The sequence below is a fragment of the Myxocyprinus asiaticus genome, chromosome 29, assembly GCF_019703515.2.
Source record: "Myxocyprinus asiaticus isolate MX2 ecotype Aquarium Trade chromosome 29, UBuf_Myxa_2, whole genome shotgun sequence".
Lineage (NCBI taxonomy): Eukaryota > Metazoa > Chordata > Actinopteri > Cypriniformes > Catostomidae > Myxocyprinus > Myxocyprinus asiaticus.
Genome location: NC_059372.1, coordinates 7,240,815 through 7,263,300, shown reverse-complemented (window position 1 = coordinate 7,263,300; position 22,486 = coordinate 7,240,815). Strand labels below are relative to the sequence as shown.

Sequence of the window (22,486 nt, the reverse complement as noted above, 5' to 3'; positions counted from 1 at the left end):
AGGGCATCACCTCCTTTATGTTATAATACTTTAACCATTGTTGTGAAGAATGTCAGGATGGGAACCTGATAAAAAAAAATATATATGTGACCTTTTGCCCTCATTAACAATACCTTTCAAAACTAGGTGAATCAGAATTGCCTGGTGTTTGTTGTGAAATCCCTAATATATATTATATGAATGATGGCAATTGTGTATTATTTATGATTAAGTTATAATTATATTTGAATGTGTGTATTTTAATGTCTGTGGACTGCCCCATTAACTTAAATTGTAAATGCCTTACTGCAACCACAATTGTAGCTCTTATTTAAATTTAATTTAATTTTTTTAAATAAGGGATTTGTTGAAATATATATATTTTTTTTGTGGAAATCAACATTATGGGACCTATTTTAAGAGTTCCAAAGTCAATGGGCATGGCCATGAAGTTTTGGTATTTTCGTGCAAGCGAAAAGTGGGTTTGGCGAAATCGCATGTGCAAGGCGCTAATGGGCTGGGTCAAGTGCAGTTTAATTAGGAGGTTCTTCTCTGGTTATTGCAGCATCTACATCCTATTATATAGTCCATTCCATCAACCACCAGCAATATAAACAAAGACAGCACATTCATAAGAAGTTGTTAGTGTAAATGGACTGTATGCCATGAATTAAAAGAATAGAAATATGGACTTACATTATTTTGTGCATTAACTGCATACTTGTTGAATGTGACACTCCTTTTACAGGTGCATCTCAATAAATTAGAATGTCGTGGAAAAGTTCATTTATTTCAGTAATTCAACTCAAATTGTGAAACTCGTGTATTAAATAAATTCAGTGCACACAGACTGAAGTAGTTTAAGTCTTTGGTTCTTTTAATTGTGATGATTTTGGCTCACATTTAACAAAAACCCACCAATTCACTATCTCAAAAAATTAGAATACATCATAAGACCAATAAAAAAAACATTTTTAGTGAATTGTTGGCCTTCTGGAAAGTATGTTCATTTACTGTATATGTACTCAATACTTGGTAGGGGCTCCTTTTGCTTTAATTACTGCCTCAATTCGGCGTGGCATGGAGGTGATCATTTTGTGGCACTGCTGAGGTGGTATGGAAGCCCAGGTTTCTTTGACAGTGGCCTTCAGCTCATCTGCATTTTTTGGTCTCTTGTTTCTCATTTTCCTCTTGACAATACCCCATAGATTCTCTATGGGGTTCAGGTCTGGCGAGTTTGCTGGCCAGTCAAGCACACCAACACCATGGTCATTTAACCAACTTTTGGTGCTTTTGGCAGTGTGGGCAGGTGCCAAATCCTGCTGGAAAATGAAATCAGCATCTTTAAAAAGCTGGTCAGCAGAAGGAAGCATGAAGTGCTCCATAATTTCTTGGTAAACGGGTGCAGTGACTTTGGTTTTCAAAAAACACAATGGACCAACACCAGCAGATGACATTGCACCCCAAATCATCACATACTGTGGAAACTTAACACTGGACTTCAAGCAACTTGGGCTCTGAGCTTCTCCACCCTTCCTCCAGACTCTAGGACCTTGGTTTCCAAATGAAATACAAAACTTGCTCTCATCTGAAAAGAGGACTTTGGACCACTGGGCAACAGTCCAGTTCTTCTTCTCCTTAGCCCAGGTAAGATGCCTCTGATATTGTCTGTGGTTCAGGAGTGGCTTAACAAGAGGAATACGACAACTGTAGCCAAATTCCTTGACACGTCTGTGTGTGGTGGCTCTTGATGCCTTGACCCCAGCCTCAGTCCATTCCTTGTGAAGTTCACCCAAATTCTTGAATCGATTTTGCTTGACAATCCTCATAAGGCTGAGGTTCTCTCGGTTGGTTGTGCATCTTTTTCTTCCACACTTTTTCCTTCCACTCAACTTTCTGTTAACATGCTTGGATACAGCACTCTGTGAACAGCCAGCTTCTTTGGCAATGAATGTTTGTGGCTTACCCTCCTTGTGAAGGGTGTCAATTATTGTCTTCTGGACAACTGTCAGATCAGCCGTCTTCCCCATGACTGTGTAGCCTAGTGAACCAAACTGAGAGACCATTTTGAAGGCTCAGGAAACCTTTGCAGGTGTTTTGAGTTGATTAGCTGATTGGCATGTCACCATATTCTAATTTTTTGAGATAGTGAATTGGTGGGTTTTTGTTAAATGTGAGCCAAAATCATCACAATTAAATGAACCAAAGACTTAAACTACTTCAGTCTGTGTGCATTGAATTTATTTAATACACGAGTTTCACAATTTGAGTTGAATTACTGAAATAAATGAACTTTTCCACGACATTCTAATTTATTGAGATGCACCTGTATATGCATGGAAAATCAGGGCTCCAGACTAAAAAAACGACTTAGCCATTGGCTCCTAAACTGAAACATTAAGGAGCCAAATGGCTGTTTTTAGTCACCAAATCACAGAATTGCTTGATTTAGATTGATGTTCAGAAACAAGATAGAAAGCCAAAGAAAAGGAAGACAGCTGATAACCCATTAATCTGAGGTTTAATAAACAGGATATATAGCTGAGTTTGCATTCCCTTCTGTCTCATAAATGGTCACACCCCTTTCATAATTTATATAAATATAAGAGATAAATATATATATATATATATATATATATATATATATATATATATATAGTACTGCTCTTCAGAATCTATATTATAGATATTTACATAAAATATACATATAGTAGTGTGTTGTCTTCTTGAGCATCAGTGAATGTTTGCACCTTGTGTAATAGTTGTGTACAAGTCCAACAAACCTTTTTCAAACTCCGGGTTTTGGAACGTGGAAGTAAACGATTGCAGGGTAAACTTCAACAGCAGTGAATGGGAGACCACAGCAAATATTATTTTCACTTATGCATTTGCTCCAAGAGCAAAAGAAAAAATCCACTATTACATTTGAATGACTTTCCAGAAGAAGAAAAATAGCAAGCGGTGGATTAAGACAGTCAGATGGGAGAAGATGGCCACTCTCTAAGCAGCTGTAATAGAAACCCCCTCGCAAATGTGGTAATTAGTTTTTTAAAACTAATTTCAGGGTAATATAACACAAAGCATAATGTTATAAACTTACACTCAATATATATAAAAAAAAAAAATGGTCATATACAAAAGTTTGCTAGATTTACGCTGCTAAATAAGGCAGAAACGCGTCATCGCAGTCTGTGAAAAAGGTCCATTGTCCTAAGTGTCAAAAGCTTCATTATATATATATAATTTAAATTGCTTTAAATATTGCCTTAGTCTTTCTTTACTGTTACTGGATGGCCCAGACACAGAGACTACAAGAGTGCAAATTGAATAAAATCCCAGATGCAGTCTATTGTGCTACTCCAATCCCAATCAATAATTACCAGAAGAAAAAAGTAGTACACAATACAGGATTTTTAATTATAAAGAGGCCCGAAATAGACATTGGACTCTTATTTTGAATTGTCTGCACTCCCAGTTGTGAGCTCACTGATGGCTGATTCGCTGAGAAAGTGAATCTAATTCAAACTGCTAACCTGGGCTCCTGAGTTCAAACCCTCAGTTCTTTTTGGGTGATTCATGAAAAAGACCCAATTCAAAAGAGTCATTTGTTCACGACTCTCTCATGCCGGGTTTGTTGTTGCATGCGGTGCAGCGAGCTCGTCACAACAGAATGGGTGAAAAGCGTGCAAAACACACTGGCGCTCCAAAGATTTATTCAATAACTCACAAGATGATATCTGCCGAAACCACATATGAACGCACACAACCCGACTGTCGCCAGTGGCAACTAGATTTTAAATTATTGTCGCAATCAATTATTTTTGATCGCATTTGCTACCATTTTAGTCACAGTCTGTTGCCCTGAAAATGTGTTTCAGGATATAAATGTAGGCTCTGTTAAATTATAGAGAATGTAAGTATTATTAATAATTTTAATCTACTGACACACAAATCATGGCTTGTATTAAGTGATTGTGATATTAAATTATTGTATCGGCACACACTTCACTTCTACTGGTCGATTTAGATTTATTGAAACATGAGAAAATTAAACCAAAAAATATTTCTAAAGTCAAATTACACTTCAAATGAAACAAAAATAAAATCTAAATCGTCTTAACGAAATGGCCTACAGTATTTCTTAGGAAAATAGCAAATTGTGCTTTGCGGCGCTTCATTTACATACAATAAACCCACAGTTTGCGTGCATACACCCACAGATAGCGCAATCATACCCACCCACGCAAACTTGCACTTTGCACTGCACTTAGAATCAGCGTTCTCATGAAAATTGGATGAGATGTAGTGCACGGTCTTTGTGCTTAGCACTGTCCTTTGCACGCTTACGAAAATAGAGCCATATGCCTCAAATGCTATCGATTGAGCTTAACTTGTTTTAAACCCGGAACATTCCTTTATCACTTTTGATTACATCAGCTTCACTGACATTTGTTCTCATTTACTGTCCTTACTGCCAAATTATTAATTATTCTTTACAAACTATATATCATTTTAACATTCTAAGACTCAAGAATCATTATCAGAAAACTCTTGATGAATGAACAGTTGAAAAAAAAAAAAGATATCCTTGTGCGGGAAAACATAACCTTTTTACTCTTTTCTTGCTAAATAATCCCTCCATTAGCCCGTTCGTTACAAACCATATAGCACAGTTAAGTCTATCCTCTGAGAGGAAATCAGAGCCTGAGCCCTGACACTGACTGAATCCTGTGAGTGGAACGTGTAAACACAATATTTGCTTTATCTGTGGATTAACAGGCTCTGTGTTTCCTTGCTGTCATCAGCGCAACGACCCGTCAACAGGGACGGATGTCCTTCAACACCTCACAGAAAGCTGGAGACATTCCTCAGTCTGCTTAAGAGCTTTCTGAAGGGGGAGGTGATATCAGATCCCAGTATTCTTGAGTCACTGATAAAGCCCCTATCTCTGCTCTTTAAACAGACTTGCTGTCATTTTGCTCTCACAATGCTATTGTTTCAAACTGTGAGATTAAGAGGGACCTGCAAACTCATGTCCATAGGGGTGAAAGAGTCTGAATATCTCTCTGTGACACTCATTTATCTTTGTTAGTTGTGCATGATAGGGAAGCATCGCAATAACTATTGCTCATGTTTATGTTTAGGGGCTTTTCAAAAACCCTTAACCGTAAGTATCAAACAGGCGCAGACTTGTGTTTTTTGTGCTACGGACATGCTTGGTAACCTAAATCGTGCAGCTTGTTGAGGAGAGTTGAGCTATTACTTTTCTAAGCAGTCAGACTTTTTGGCCTGGTGGATGATAAAATGGGCAAACATCTAGAGACCAGAATATCATAAAGACTTGGGTGTGGGCTCTTTTGACTTGGGCAGTAAGGAACCACCTTGAATTTTGATGGTTTCGTGCTCTCGGCAGCCACTAATTCACAGCACAAAACACTTTGTGGTAAACCATGTTTATCATCATTGCAAGTGAATCTGTTTTTAATGTAGTCTGGGTCAAATTTTCTTTTACCTTGTATAGTTCTGCTCATAGTTTTTCACGCAACCTGTCCATATTGACATCTGTCTGTTTTGGCTAGCTCCTTACAAGTGGCAGATGAACTTGTTGACGTCAGCAACAAAGCCTATTTATTTTGTTATCCTAACTATGCACAATGGCTTTTTATTTTTTGCATTTAGCATTGTTTCCTTTGCTTTCCGAGGCCCATTCAGAACAGACTTGCGACCCATTGACAACCACTGATTTAACCTCCTGAGACCAGAGCGTGACTGATGTGTGCGTTTTCCATTCCCCTTTTTGATTGGTAACTAGTATCCCCTAAGAAAAAGCCCCCCTTTTTTTTTTTTTTTTGACCAAAATAGTTTTCATAAAATATTTATGTCCACAAATGTGGAAAGTGGAACTAAGTAGTGAAATTTTTAATAATACCAAGCTATAGAAGGTCAGATTTGATGTCCACAAACGTGGACGGTGGGAAGTAGAGACATTTTAAATAATACATCAGCAATTTGCATAAATAATTCTAATTCAAAGTAATAACCAGCATCATCCAATCACTGCCAGCCATGTTAAAATAAAAATTGTCATGAAAAATTCTGAATCTATGTTTTGATTACCATTGTCCCATGTCTGCCAAATATAAATCAATGAATAAAATGGTATATCCGATGAAATTAGAGACTCTACTCTTTTGACTCAAACAGGTTTTATTGTAAAAACTTAATTAGGTTTCTTACCAGATGTAGATTTGTTGCCATTTCTCCCAAAGACAAACTCCGCTGAGATCAGCACCATGTTGTTTTGTCACATGGCTCCGTGTGTTGAAAATTTAACCCTTTAATGGCAGCCAAGAGTCTCCTAAACTGAGATCAGTCAGTTTAAATGAAATAAAATTATGCATATCCTATAGTGAAGCCAAAACATAATGTCCATGCATGTGGACGTGGGGTCTCAGGAAGTTAAAGGATGTTGTTTGTCTTCAATTGCACCCCCACTGCAGTCAAATCCAATCCATGAACTGGTGTTCAGCAAAGACAAGAAACAGACAACACTGAGAAGATTTGTTAGACTGAACAAGAGTTTCAGGGGGTGCATTGATTGTGTAACACTTATTCATGGAGCTTTGCATTCTCAAGCCATGACTGATGAAGTTGCTTCTTTAGCCAAACTTGGAGGGCAAATTGAGGATGACGCTGCCTGAACAAATCTGCCAACAGCTTAATAAATTAGTCCAATGACCAAAGGCTGAGAAAAAGGAAAGGACATACAAGAAATGGAAAATACTGGTTTCCTCAATTCACTTTATTACCAATACTGAACTATTTTGCTCTACAAAGGGAACCCCAAAATGTTGTCATTATTTACTCATCTGCATGTCATTCCAAACATGTTTGCTGTTTTGTTTTCTGTGGAACGCAACAGTAGAATTTTTGAGGAATCTTCATGCACCTCTTTCTATAAAATCACAGTTCATTGTGACCACATCTGTCAAGCACCAAAAAAGATAAAAGCAATATAAAGGTACAACTCATGCACTAATTCCAAGCCTTCTGAAGACATATGATATCTTTGTGTGAGGAACGCACTTCGATGACACATGCATTTCACCCAGACAGAGAAGTGGCAGGTAGGGAACTTACATTACTCATTATGACAATGAGTGAGGTGGCAGTTTAGAAAATCCAGAGACCAACCCAGAATGGCCATAAGTTATGACACATACTGTAACAGGGCAGACAGTGGAGCGTTTAAGGGTAAATAAATTCAGAACAGATTCACTAAAATAACTGACGTCAAATGAAGCAGTTACATTACTTTTAATCATGTTAACTATTCTTAATGTATATGTTTTTTTTTTTAGAATGCTTCAAAAGGAATACTTCAAAATTTGCCAGTACAATGTCCCACAATATAAAAATCATCTGTATGAATTTGTAATTAATGTATATTTTCATGTTATTGTTTATGTAGTAAGTGTAAGTTTATGTGAATTTATCAGTAAAAGTGTTTGTATTTCCCTCTCTCTGTCTCTGCAGATATTGATGAGTGCTCATTTGATCGGGCGTGTGACCACACATGTGTGAATTCACCTGGAAGTTTTCAGTGCTACTGTCACAAAGGTTACATCATCTACGGTGTGGCTCACTGCGGAGGTAACAGATGCATTATTTTTTACTCTCTCTAACAGGGTTGGGCTCTCTTAGTTAGGGTCTACCTTCCATTGAAAACTGAGACTGGATTGGAAAAAGTCTAAAACAAACATTTGAAAGCTATTCAGAGTATTGATTCAAGCATTTAAGTGTTAGAAAGATATCTAGCAAGTAAACTAGATACACTTTTTATTGATGCAGGCGGCCCCTCCGCTCTAACATCGCTCTCGCTCATTAGCGCTCATGAACGAAGAGAGGAGCGATGACTTTTGAACTTGAGCATCATAGTTGAGTGCACACACATGAGCCAATATTTAAGGATGTAGACTGGTATTGGAATCTTGTCCAATACCACGCTCATACTCGTGCTTGTAAAAATGCTTCAATATCAAAAACCGATACAATCTGGCAAACAAATGTCATTCCCTAAACATTTAGCACACAGATTAAAATCACATTATGTCCTGGTGTGATTATTAAACTGAAAAGGCTTCGATTTAACGAGATAAATATATAGTTTGCATGTGCTGCACGCTTCAAAGTGAAGATGTGGAGCTGGTTATGTGCAGACATAAAGACACAAAGTGCTCATACCTTTTAGAGCTTCTCTGCTCACACTTGGAAAACACCATCATTAGCATTGCCCCCTTGTGGTTTAATAATCTGGGTCACGTAGCTACCTGCATTTCCATTGGTGAGAAGCGGAAAGAGCTTCACTTCAAAATAAAAGCTTTATTTAAATGGGAAAAAGTACGACAGAAATATATTACTACTATAGTTATGTAATATTCACTATAATATTACTACTTCTACTAATAAGAAGAAGAAGAAGAAGAAAAAATCAATAGTAATTGTTTTATAGTAAAGCAATATCACACATCTGTAATGTGCTGTTATGGAGCAATTTATTTGACAAAAATAGCTCCATTGTTGTATTTTGGATTGTGCTGTGAGGTTCTGTATAAAAGCACTTCATTTAAAATAATTAGGGTGGTCAAATGATTAAACTTTTTAATAGAATTAATTGCGTGGTATGCCGATTAATTAATCGAATTAATCACAATTAATCGTATATATAAATATTTGCGGAGAAAGCCCCTCAGAAAACAATAATTTCTTATATAATGATCAAATAATTCTAAGTAGTTATATTTAAATAATTACAAATAAAATCTATATATTATTAATTAAAATGCGATTACATTATTGTGGCTAATGAGTAAAGCATAAAAAAGACAGTACAAAAAGTGGCTTTAGAATCCAATAAATAGTTTAATACATACAGTAGTATTTAAATACACTGCCTGGCCAAAAAAAAAAGTCGCATACTTTTATATTCATTGGACCACCTTTAGCTTTGATTATGGCATGCATATGTCAATGTTTCGACAACCTTATTCAACGTCACATCATTTATTTCCATCCAGAGTTGCATACATTTTTGGCCGAGATCTTGTATTGGTGAACCACTCCATAAAGTCTTCTCCAGCATATCCCAAAGACTTTCAATGGGGTTAAGCTCAGGACTCTGTGGTGGCCAATTCATGTGTGAAAATGATTCCTCATGCTCCCTGAACCACTCTTTTACACACTCTTTGAGCCCGATGAATCTTGGCATTGTTTTCCTGGAATATGCCCATGCCTCCAAGGAAGAAAAAATCCATTGATGGGATAACCTGGTCATTCAGTACATTCAGGTCGTCAGCTGAATTCATTTTATTGCCGCATAACGTTGCTGAGCCTAGACGAGACCAATGGAAGCAACCCCAGATCATAACACTGCCTCCAGAGGCTTGTACAGTGGACACTATGCATGACGGGTACATCGCTTCATGTGCTTTCCTTTTCACCCTGACACGCCCATCGCTTTCGAATAGGGTAAATTTGGACTCATCAGACCACATGACCTTTTCCCATTGCTCCACAGTCCAATCTTTATGCTCTCTGGCAACTTGTAGTTTTTTACGATTAGCCTCACTAACAAGTGTCTTTCTTGTGGCCACACAGCTGTTTAGTCCCAATCCTGTAAGTTCTCGTTGCATTGTGCGTGTGGAAATGCTTTTACTTTCAATATTAATCACAGCCGTGAGTTCTACTGTCGATTTAATGCGATGTGACTTCACCAAGCGTTTTAGTGATCTCCGATTACGATCATTCAAGATTTTTTTCCGACCACATTTCTTCCGTGAAGCTGACGGTTCACCACTATCCTTCCAGGTTTTAATAATGTGTTGGACAGTTCTTAACCCAATTCCAGTGATTTCAGAAATCTCCTTAGTTGTTTTCTTTGCTTGATGCAGGCCAATATTTTGCCCCTTCTGAAACACAGTAACATCTTTTCCACGACCACGGGATACGTCTTCCAACATGGTTGTTTAAGAAATGAGAAGCTACACACTGCATCAGTTAGGGTTAAAAGAACTGTAGCCAGCTGAAACATATTAATCACTGCAATAATGATCCAATCATAGGCTCTTAAGTATCTGCTTATTTTTTTTTTTTTTTTTTGGCCAGACAGTGTATTATTGAACATAAGCCAATCATTTGCCTACAGCTCACAGCAATCTATTTTGCAACTGAATTCGTCAATCAGTCCGAGATTTATTATAAGGACACATCAATGTACACCTGTGTCAGATGGATGCTTTTGGAGCATCTCACTATGGTTGCGTCACGTCATGAACATACAGTTTTTAGGTCGCTGTGTCAAGTTAAACGTAGTTTCAAAACATGTCTTGAGATCCCTGCATTCGGATTTGCGCTAACGCAAGGACGCCTCCTCGTGTTGTGCTGTCTGCTGTCGGTGAGTGTGGTTTGTTCTCTGTATAAGCTGTGCATTGCGGATAGAGCTGGAGTTTTGCTTACTGCCCCCTGGAGAAAACAGGTGGTACTTCAAGCTTGAATTGCTCAAGAATATTCCTTATTACTGTCCGGGGACATGATTAATTGTGTTCTTTTTTTTACATCGACAGCCCTAAAAATAATACAATATCATGTGGAAAATTAATCTTTCTATTTTCATTTGATTAATGTTTTAATGAATATATATTTGGACACCTCTTTGATTATTTTTTTTTTTTTTTTATATAAACTGTTGATAGGGAATTCAGAAAACGAAAAAGAAAAAAATTATAAAAAAAACAAAAAAAAACAGGTATCCGTACTCGTACTCGTTCTCAAAAAAATGGTATCAGGACATCCCTACCAATATAGCGACAACTCGCTTCACTCCGTTCACACGCTGTCAATGCATGTAATCAAATCTTTATGTGTGTACATGTGTCCAGAAAAGGATAGTTCACCCAAAAATTATAATTCCCTCATGATTTACTTACCCCCCATGCCCTCTAAAACTCACATGACTTTCTTCTGCGGAACACAAACAAAGATATTTTGAAGGATGTATGATGTGTTTTTTTCTATATAGTGTAAGTCAATGGGGTCCAAAATTTTAAAGCTCCAAAAAGGACATAAATGCAACATAAAAGTATCTAGTAAATAATCTAAAAGTAAATAATCCTTATGACTCGAGTTGTTTAATCCATGTCATTTGAAGTGATACGATCGCTTTGGGTTAGAAACCGACCAAAATTTAAGTCATTATTCACTTAAAATCTTGACATCCACAGTCTCCTTGGCACATTTATGAGAAAAGCTTGTTGCAGATGAGCTCATGTTAAAGATGTATGCATCACACCATTGTTTAGAGCAAAAGAAATGATGAATGTGTCTGAATGTGTCTCTTTGTTCGTTGGATAGATAGATAGATAGATAGATAGATAGACAGATAACGCTTAGATTTATGGAGCTCTCTATAGCTATAGAATGGACCTGTAGGGAAATGGATGCTGAAGTTGAAATAGGCGAGGAGACAGAATCGATCGTTACAGAGTTTACAATCAAACAGCTGACACTTATGTGTGCTGTTATATCGTACACTTGCTCTCAGTTAAAGGAATGTTCTGAGTTCAATACAAGTTAAGCTCAATCAACAGCATTTGTGGCATAATGTTGATTACCACAAAAACATATTTCAACTCGTCCCTCATTTAATAAAAAAAAAAAGAAGCAAAAATGGCTGTTAAAGTAAGGCACTTACAATGAGCTGTAAACATTATACGTGGTGGTGTAGTGGACTAAAGCACTGAACTGGTAAGTAAAAGGTTGTTGGTTCAATCCCTACAGCCACCATCATTGTGTCCTTGAGCAAGGCACTTAACTCCAGGTTGCTCCAGGTGGATTGTCCCTGTAATCAGGGCACTGTAAATTGCTTTGGATAAAAGCGCCTGCCAAATGCATAAATGTAAAAATCTGTGTAAAAGTATATCCAATATTGGATATAACTTTACACAGATAAGGGCTGTGTTTCCTGAAGCACTAAGTAGAATGTTAGCAGAACTTAAGTAGTACTTAATCTCTAAGGCACGTTTCCCAAAAGCATTATCATCTAAGTAGTTTGTAAAAACATTCGTAAATTAACAAGAGCTTTTAAGTTTAAGTGCAACTTAAACGTATATATTTCTGGCATCTTTCACAGTTTATCAAAGACAATGGGACATTTAATAAATTGTATTAATATATTTTGATCATTGGAAAGCCATTGTAAACTATTTCAGAGGATAAAAAAGTGTTGAAAAAATCACTATGAAATCAATAGGCAGTTTCAGCAGTCTTTGCATGCGACGTGATAGGTCTAAATTTACAAGACACGTAATACAGTATAACGTTATTAGCCTTCTTTGATAAGCATAATTGCAATGGCAATAGAAAGACGATATGTTCTTATTAAACAGATAATTTAAGAAGACATATGTGAGGAATGTGACCATGCAGTTTAAAACTTAAATAAATATGCCTTAATAAATAATTAAAATATGGTTAACAGAGGAGATTAGATCGAGAGTGTGCAATGAGAGATTCCCTCTCTCTCTTCATCCTCCTCCTCTTCTTCCTTCCTCCAATGGCTGGTTCAAATCGGCTCCCCTATAGTCTTTTTTATAAGGCAGTAACAAATTGCATTATGTATAATGGCAGTAAGGCTACAAGTACACAGTACCTTGAACTCTAACCAGATGATTTATTCATATTTAGACAGGTCTAAATACATGAGAGCCCCTTATGATTCAAATAGCGTACGTTCGAGTTACATGCATTTATTGTGTCACTTTCATTAATCTCTATGATTGAGCATCAATACATCTGAAACTCCATCTTATTAAAGCCATAATTATTTCTTTAATTAAATTCTGTAATAGTTAGGTAATACATTTCGGCACCGCGACAAGGTTACGAACAACCATACTGGCCAAAGTGATCAGCACCTTTGGACTGGACAGCTCCTGTAATGAAGCACTTAAGTTCAACTTTATAACGAGCGATCTAACGAGCTGGTTTGGGAAACAGGTGTTACTCCATTGTAAAATAACGAGCGATGTAAGTTAAGATGATCGTTAAAGCTTAAGTTGCAACGTTATCGGGAAACCCAGCCAAGGTTTGTAAACAATTTCTTTCAGACTAAAATCATGTTAACACGTACAGTATAATGTTTAAATCATGTGGCTCCACTTTTGAAAAGGTTTGTATTTTAGCATATATGGGCTGGCCATATTTTAACTCCAATGTGCCTTACTGTAACCACCTTTATTGCTTTCTTTAAATAAACAAGGGGCAAGTCTAAATAATTTTTTGTGGTAATCAACATTATGCCACAAAAGTTGTCAATTGAGCTTAACTTGTATTAAACCTGGAATATCCCTTTGTTACATACCAGAATTAAGGTGTTTTAGGACATTGTCACACATTATGTTCCATAAAATCATTGGGGGCTTTTTGGGAAACTATTACATACCAATGTTGCACAAGTCATCATTCTGAAACACTCAAATCTTAAATATCTGAATCACAATTCCTTGTTGATCTTCTCAAAATCACCTGGGAAGGAAAAGGATTGCTCTCTTTCTCATATTTGTTTCACTACATTAGTGAGGACATCTGATCGACGTCATGGGATTTATACAGATATGATGATATTTTCTATAGACCAGTGCTTCTCAAACTTTTTAGGCCAAGTACCATTACATTCAGAACATTCAAGTACCACCTAGTCACCACCAATGTTCACTCAAACATTTTTTTCAGCATTCGGCAGATATACATTTTTAGCGTAGTCTTGAGGATTGTGAGCAACATACACAATGCCATATTTTATTAATATCAATATTCCTGTAGTTTACACAGTCAGCAAGAGTGTGTTTCTAAAATCAATCATACACTATTAACGTTTATATGTGTTGCAATTCAGTTCAAACAAACTACTAAATATATTTAGAAATTTGGAGCTTAGGCATCGCAAGACCCTGTTTTTCATCTCAGCTCCCCTAAAATTATGCAGCTAGCATCACCCTTAAAAATATGTCATAATGTGCATGTGATCTATGAAAACAGCAGCTGCAATAAGCTATCTAAGGATCATTTTACTCTAAATCATGCCCTTTCCAGTCGTTAACTTTAAAACTTGTCAAACTATGTATTTTCCTTCCCTCTAGTCATAGGTGGACTCGGCCATAGGTGACATAGCGGCAATGTTCGTCACATAGCGCTGCCTTGCGCACAGCTGTCAGACGTGCACTCCATTTCTCTGTCCCTCATCCAAGCAATCTTCCAGTGAAATCAAAAACAAAATACAGTCAAATACAACCCAGTGTCTTTGAGTCAAAAGCACTATTTAAGATCATAGGCTTTAAGGAAGTCTGAGAATGTGTAAAATAAATGGAATGATATCTTGCCTCAATCGCATCCGTTTTTGCTGTTCTGTTTTCTGCATGGGAATAATATTTTGGTGTGCGCACAGATATCAGCGCTGCTTTGCGCAATGAGAACGTTACATATTCCCTTCCTGCACTGTCGATGGAAAAACAGAAAAAGTTGGGCTATCTCAAAGATATATTACAATTGTAATCATACATTAGAAATCAAACTAAAAAATTTTTTTTAATGTAAATATCCTGGGTCGTGCTGCGTACCAGCTGAGGGCACTCTGCGTACCACTGGTAACACAGTTTGAAAACAACTGCTATAGACCCTTATAACCTAAACCTTAACACAACACTCACACAAACCTGTTAATATCAGCAGATTTAAAGCACTGTTTTGACATGATTTACTTTATTTGCCCTATAACGGCATGTGTATTAAATATGATACACCATGTTTGACAGCTCCCCTTTTACTCTCTGTTCAATCTGACAAGCCAAACAACCTATGGTATGTAAGTTTCACATGTTTACGGCACCATCTAGTGGTTATTTTGTGAATAAAAAAGTGGTTTCAATGTTTATATTGATCTATTTAAAATGGCAGTGGACTTGTGCCAAAAGTGATTCTTATGTTGGGATAAATGACAGCATATTTTAATAAAGTAAAAGTGACTGTAATGATTATATAGTTACTGATATTTTAAAATGAGTATTTGCTGAATATAAGCAATGTATGCTTGGTGAAAAGTTTGTATATTATTTTATTGGAAAAAAAATCCTTTGAAATCCACGTATCAAATATGATACAACAGGCTTTTGAGGCATATCTCTCAATTACCATTCCATTCATGCCCACCACCAAAAAAAAAAAAAAAAAAAAAATTAACAGAGCTTTGAGAATTCTGGCATATACTTTTTATAAGATATAGTTAAAGTGTGAACTAATATTTCTGTGTATTTTCAAATATGCAGCCTGCTCTGTTATTATAAAGATCTCATTATTTTACATTACAAGCTATGATGATGTCATCTTACCATAAGTTCCTGAGACCCTGCAAATTTTTAGATGTCAATACATACTGTTTTGTGCACAAAATACACATGATAAAAATTGTTTATTGGAAAAATAGTATTTTATTCATATTGTATTTGATGTGCTGAATTGAACTGTGATATATTTCAATCCATATTTATAGACCAAGGAGAGGAAGTTGTCATGGCCAAACTCTCAAACATTCAGTATCTCTGAAAATCCCACATCAATCCTCTGAAAAAAGCTTTACCACTGTAGCATGTATGGGCTAAAAAGAACTTAATAACTAATGTCCTACACAAAAATGAATTGCTGGTCCTCAGGAGGATAATGACCTTTAAAGCCTAATGCATTTCTTTTTATAGTTTGTCTAATGGTACTAAAAACAGTTTAATGTCAAAAAATTAGATTTTATGACAAATCTTTCATGTCAGGCTTTACAGGGTTAGAGAGGACATTTTCAAAAATTGTCCCTCACAAGCATAGCCAAACCTGTACACACACACACACTCACAGAGTGTTGATATGGCCCTTTCACCATGTCTAACTCTGTTTTGCCTGCATTTGATCCTGGGCATGCCTGTACTCGAGACAGACAACAGCAATCAATGTTTATAGAGATATACATAGTTTCATATTTGCACCTCATGCCCTCAACCCAACCCCCAGAGTTGCCCTCAAGTTAAACATGTCTTGGAGGCACCACGCTCTGTAGCTACAGGAGGTTAATAGAGGTGTCAATCCGACAGCCATTTTTCCTCTCTTTAGATTAATGCAGGCTCGGGATCTAAACAGGGTAAGAGGAAATGTGAAAGTCAAAGGTTTAGCCTGGAGCCGGTTCAAATCTGATGCTGAACAAGAGAAAGACAAAGAAAAGGAAAACCAGACTAGCCTAGCAAGTGAGCTCTTTTACCCTAAAAGAAATTCACAAAGACGCCCCCTCTCTCGCACCTTTTTTCCACCTCCACTGAAAACAAATCTGTCGAAAAACCCTTATTCTTTCGATCTGTCTCTATTTCTAATCCACTCAAACTTCCCCAGTTGCTCTTTTGTTTCAGTCCTTTGTTTGCCTTTAGTTTTCTGGTGTTTTTATTCAACTTCTGTTGGTTCTGTTCCAATGTTGGGGAGCCTGCTAAAGAGTCCAGCAATGTTAGTCACCAGCATATGTTGTGTTTTGGACGCTGGTGTCCCATCCTGGCTTCTTAACTAACTTAACCAGCAAGACTTCATTAGTCAACCATCTTTATAAAAAAAAAAAAAAAAACCATGCTGATTGACCAGTGTAACATTTGGAAGGAAGTCACGAGAGCTGGATCTAGGTGCGGCGAAACCGTATTTAATAAAATAAAGTACAGAATAATGGGGTAAACACAGGAACAAAAGAAACGTCCACGAAGGGTACTGGTAATACACAGGAGGTCAAAACACAAAACAACTGACAAAGACTAAACAAACAATGGGGCATTATATACACAATGGGTAATGAGTAAATGAAAGACAGGTGAAAACAATCTAGGACAGCTGGCAGTGATGAGGGCAGGGAATTATGGGAAGTGTAGTCCGGGAGGAACAGATGACAGGGGAGAAACACAAGGCAAACAACAGAGAAGCATAACATAGCCCCCCGCCCCCTCAAATGGGTGGCTCCTGATGCCCAAGGAAGGCTGGTCAGGGAGGCAGGGCCAAGATGGAGCTGGAGACCAAGCATACCAGAGCAGAACAGGTGGAAGGCCGGGAGACTAGAGCAGATCAGGTGGACGGCTGAGATACCAAGGAGACCAGCGCAGATCAAGCAGATGGCCAGGAGACCTGACAAAGGCTAAGCAAACAACAGGGCATTATATACACAATGGGTAATGAGTAAATGAAAGACAGGTGAAAACAATCTAGGACAGCTGGCAGTGATGAGGGCAGGGAATTATGGGAAGTGTAGTCTGGGAGGAACAGATGACAGGGGAGAAACACAAGGCAAACAACAGAGAATCATAACAACCAGCTTCACTAGCTAATTTTTTCATGGTTATATGGCTGAAGTTCACCAGTTAGACAAACACCAAATCAGCACTATCCAGCATGAAAACGCTAGTAAAAGCTGTTCTTTGCAGCAGGGGAGTAACTAACTAAAAGTACCTTACTAAAAGGAATAATTCACCCAAAGATTAACATTCTCTCATCATTTACTCGCCATCCCAGGTGTGTATGACTTTCTTCTGCTGAACACAAACAAAGATTTTTAGAAGAATTTCTCAGCTCTCTTGGTCCATACAATGCAAGTAAATGGTGGCCAGAACTGTTAAGGTCCAACATAAAAGTAATCCACACGTCCACAGTGGTTAAATCCATATCTTCAGAAGTGATATGATAAGTGTGGGTGAGAAACACATCAATATTGAAGTCCTTTTTTACTATAAATTCTCCTCCCTACCCAGTAGGTGGTGATATTCGTAAAGAATGTGAATCATCAAAAAACAAAAGAAGAATGTGAATGTGAAAGTGGAGATTTATAGTAAAAATTGACTTAAATATTGATGTGTTTCTCACCCACACCTATCATATCGCTTCTGAAGACATGGATTTAACCACTGGAGTGGTACGGATTACTTTTATGCTGCCTTTATTTGCTTTTTTGGACCTTCAAGGTTCTGGCCACCATTAACTTGCATTATATTGATCTACTGAGCTGAAATATTTTTCTAAAAATCGTTGTTAGTGTTCAGCAGAAGAAAGTAATACACATCTGGGATGACATGAGGGTGAGTAAATGATGAGAGAATTTTATTTTTGGATGAACTATCCATTTAAAACTTGTCACTGTAGTTAAACTTTTCAGTTCTGATTCATTTGTAGTTTCAAAGTAGCTTCCTCAACACTTTTTTGTGTTCTCTTAGCTCAAAAGCTATTCAGACTAAAACACAATATCTGAGCAGAAAAACAGCAGATTTACGAGAAAACGTTTCAGCTAATACCTTCTCTGGGCTGCACTTCAGGAAAAATAAAAAAAATCAATCATGATGTGCTTGATGACAGTTATCAAATTATCGTCAGATCACCACACCCTCACAGGAAGAATGTTTGCTAAGCTTCTGTCATAATGTGCTTTTAATAAGCGTAGCTGACTCATATCAGAGAGGATTAGAGGAGATTGGTAAAATTGGGACAACTGGAAACTTATGTTTGAATCAGAAAACAAATGTTCTGTATTTCTTAGTATAGTGAATGGCTTAAACACTAGCTTGCTGCTTACTGTATGCACTGTACAGGGTGCCCCCCCACACACACACACACAATAAGTTTTGCATTCCCTCTCAGTTGTTTTGCTTTCCCTCGCAATAAGATTTGCATGCCCTCAAAATACAATTACCATGGCTTTACTAAAATAACCATATTTTAACCATGATATTCATAGTAAATCCATAATGATAAAAAAAACAAAAACTATGGGAATAATATTGTTGTTATTTGGATTTAAACTATAGTAACCACAAGATTAACCATGGTTAATCTATAGAAAAAGAAATTCTGCCAAACTACAGTCTACAATATCGGTGGCACTTTATTATAAAGTTAAATTTTTTTAACATTATTTAATGCATTAGGTATCATGAACTAACAATGAACAAAATATTTTTTACAGTATTTATTATTCTTTGTTAATGTTAGTTAATAAAAATACATTTTCATTGTTAGTTTATGTTAGTTCATAGTGCATTAACCATAGTTAAACTACGGTATTTGTATAGTAAAACCATAATACCCACAAAATTATGATTTTTATTTCCATAGTTTGTGTTTTCCTGTATTATCACTATGGTTTCACTAGGAATATCATGGTTAAAATATGGTTACTATAGTAAAACCATTATAAATGTATTGCGAGGGAAAGCAAAACTATTGTGAGGGAACAAAAACGTTTTGCGAGGGCACACAAAACTATTTAAGAAAACAAATTCACACTCTTTCCTCTAAGGGGCTCCATACCAAAGAGAATTTCGCTGCCGTTGAAAACGTAGCTAAACGATTGACTTATTTATTTATATGTAGCAAGTTATTGCTCACGATGGCGTCACAGGGATGTCATTTTGTTGTTGCTGACATCACTGAACCATGTTCAGAGTGTACGACAGTAAACCACTGTTTGCGTATACCATATAAATGAATGGGTTAAGCCATAAACTGACACCTACCTGTTGAGAAATTAACAGGTACAAAATATTGTCAAAATTTTCTCTTATAAAACAGCAATTTTATCGTATTAATCTCTACACATAGTTCATTCCAAAAAGATTGTTTAGTGTAAAACATGTTGAAGATTAGCGGACAGGCTGTCATGAGCTGTTTCCTCACAAAAGCAGTTTATTCAGCACACTGAAGCATCTCCTCCATAGACATCCATTAAGAAAACAGCCTTTAAAATGTCTATGGGAAGGCCGCGTTGTGCATTTTGTTGCTAAACTTGTAGACTCACCTTTGTAGAAGGGCTCTGATAATGCACATTTTCAGAAATGTAGTAGGTCATCCTGGTATTCCATGCATACAGAAATTTCACAAACTGCACAGATACCATAGAAATCATAAGAGTAGTATGTTTACATGCTATTCCAAACATAGCCTATGTCATCTGGTTGAGGTGTGAGTATCTTCTGTGTAAGTGTATGCATGTCATTTTCTATAAGTCCTTTTGTAACAGAAATTAATGAAATGAAGATTTCTCTATTTCTTTTGTTTTATAGATATTGATGAGTGCAGCATTAATCGGGGCAGCTGTAAATTTGGATGTGTGAACACGCTGGGCAGTTATGAGTGTACCTGTCCTCCAGGCTACAAACTGCACTGGAATAAGAAGGACTGTATCGGTATGTGGACAACACTGCCACCTTGAGGCCATTCAGACATGACTATAAATGAACTGAAAACTCATGGTTCAAAGTTGTTGAATCAAGCGCTTGTCTTCGCAAAAATCATTTTGTAATTCCCACCTAAGGGTGAATATCACTGATTTTACTATAGGCCACATTTTACCCCAAAATTTTGATTGGCGATTCCGAGTTTTTCTGTCATTTTCAGGGTGATTCTCATTACTGTAATACAGTTTTTTTTACTGCATTGAAGTAGTACAATGACTGTAATACAATGATTGTTTTTTTTTATTATTATTTCAATCAGCTTAAAGGCAGTACATTGGCTTCTGCTAATAAAGTGTGTATTTCGCTAATACAGAGCTTTTGAAGTGTGCGTCCAGTCTTGTAGCACCCAAAGCCACCCTCACCTGTAACAAGATGGGGAAAAAAGAGAGCTGCTCTCTCACCTGTGCATCTAAAGCACATTACCTGGCAGGTAACTCTAACGACTTGGATCATATGTTTGTATTCAACTCTAATGTCTTATGATTCATTTTCGTTGTCTGTTCCACAGAATCAGACAACAGCTATTCCGTTAGTTGTGGAATACCCATCCTACGAGGTAAATCCCAGGCCAGATTAAACACAAGCAGCATCCAGAGCTGCATAGGTAAGATGATATGTATTTCCTAATACCTTCCCCATCTCAAGAGCAAATGAACTCTTTCAGTATGAGCTCACAGCTAACAGAACTGGCATTTGATGAGACATTTTTTTGAACAGCTGTAGCTGATGATTCCGAGAAACATTAAGACAGACACATCACAGCTGTGCAATTACGAGATCACTTGATGTGCTTGGAAAATCTGAAACTTATTTACCATGCCTGATGTTTGTTTCATGTCATTTAACAAATTAGGATTGCTGTCACGGAACAGTATATTCTCAAATTGTTGTTCCTCATAAGTATTCAGAGTGAGCATAACTCTAACATGAACATTCAAAGAAAACAAACAGGGCCTCGTTTCCCAAAAGCATCGTAAGCCTAAATAGATCGTAGAATCCATTTTATGATTCGTCTTAGTTTTGTGGCCCGTTTCCAAAAGCCAGCGTAACTTAAGTAGTACTTGAAAATGAGTTATTGCAGAGAGCTAAAATTATGAGTGGTGGTGGTGTAGTGGACTAAAGCACTGAACTAGTAAGCAAAAGGTTGTTGGTTCAATCCCCACAGCGACCACTATTGTGTCCTTGAGCAAGGCACTTAACTCCAGGTTGCTCCAGGGGGATTGTCCCTGTAATAAGGGCACTGTAAGTTGCTTTGGATAAAAGTGTTTTGCAAATGCATAAATGTAAGGACATATACTTATGCAGACACCTGCAGGACAATCGCAAAATTACACCTAATACAAATAAATACTTATAGCTACACTTTAATATAGCTACAAGGCTAATAATAATAATAAATGCATTAAATGTTTAGTCAATATTGGATGAACTGATAAATTAATTAGTATTAGTTAATTAGTAATTTATTTGTAGATTAGTTGGTAGAGAGAAGAAAAAATGACTTGCTGCCATGCATGAAAAATTTTCTGTAAATATTGTTTCATCATCCTCGTCTCCACTTCCTCTAACACCCAAAAGCGCTCTCGCCCGCCCCGCACCACATGTTGTGTAACACCACACATGTTTTGTAGCATTGCTCTTAACATTATCACTTTCGGGAGTATAGAGCAGACCTCCCTTTGATTGATGAATTTCTCTAAAGCGCAGCTTCCACACGTCTACTTATTTTGCACTCCGAAATAACACGGTGAAACTCGTTATATTCAATTAATGCTTGTGATTAGCAGGAATGCCTGTTGCAGTGGCATACCCAAAATTAAAGGCTTATAACTCGACAAAAAAACAAACAAACAAAAAAACAAGGAGGGTCAAGTGTTTGGTATCATTGTAAAGAAAACTTTTCAAAAATTTTAATAGATTATGATACATTCTGATACTCTCAGCTTAAGAAACTGCTGCAAAGTCACACAAAAAATGTAGGCAAAAATTAACTTTTTTTTTCTGATTTGACATTATATATCTCTGGGTGTAAATAAGGTGGCTCCGAAAGACTTTTGTTTTGTTCCAAAATCATATCAACTATATCTGAGAAAACTTTTGTGTTCATATGACAAAGCAATCAAAAGTTATAGCATTACAAATATCATTTATCATAGTGTTCAAAA

General features: G+C 36.8%; 1 protein-coding gene across 2 annotated transcripts in view; it reads left to right on the top strand.

Moving 5' to 3' along the window:
• LOC127419628 (signal peptide, CUB and EGF-like domain-containing protein 3) overlaps window positions 1-22,486 on the top strand; it is a 151,414-nt gene that overhangs the window by 112,945 nt on the left and 15,983 nt on the right. For both annotated transcript variants that reach the window (XM_051661183.1, XM_051661182.1), the window contains 4 exons: window positions 7,516-7,632; window positions 20,148-20,270; window positions 20,635-20,751; window positions 20,830-20,925. In XM_051661183.1, coding sequence (XP_051517143.1) covers window positions 7,516-7,632; window positions 20,148-20,270; window positions 20,635-20,751; window positions 20,830-20,925 — 453 coding nt within the window. The remainder of the gene's footprint in view (window positions 1-7,515; window positions 7,633-20,147; window positions 20,271-20,634; window positions 20,752-20,829; window positions 20,926-22,486) is intronic.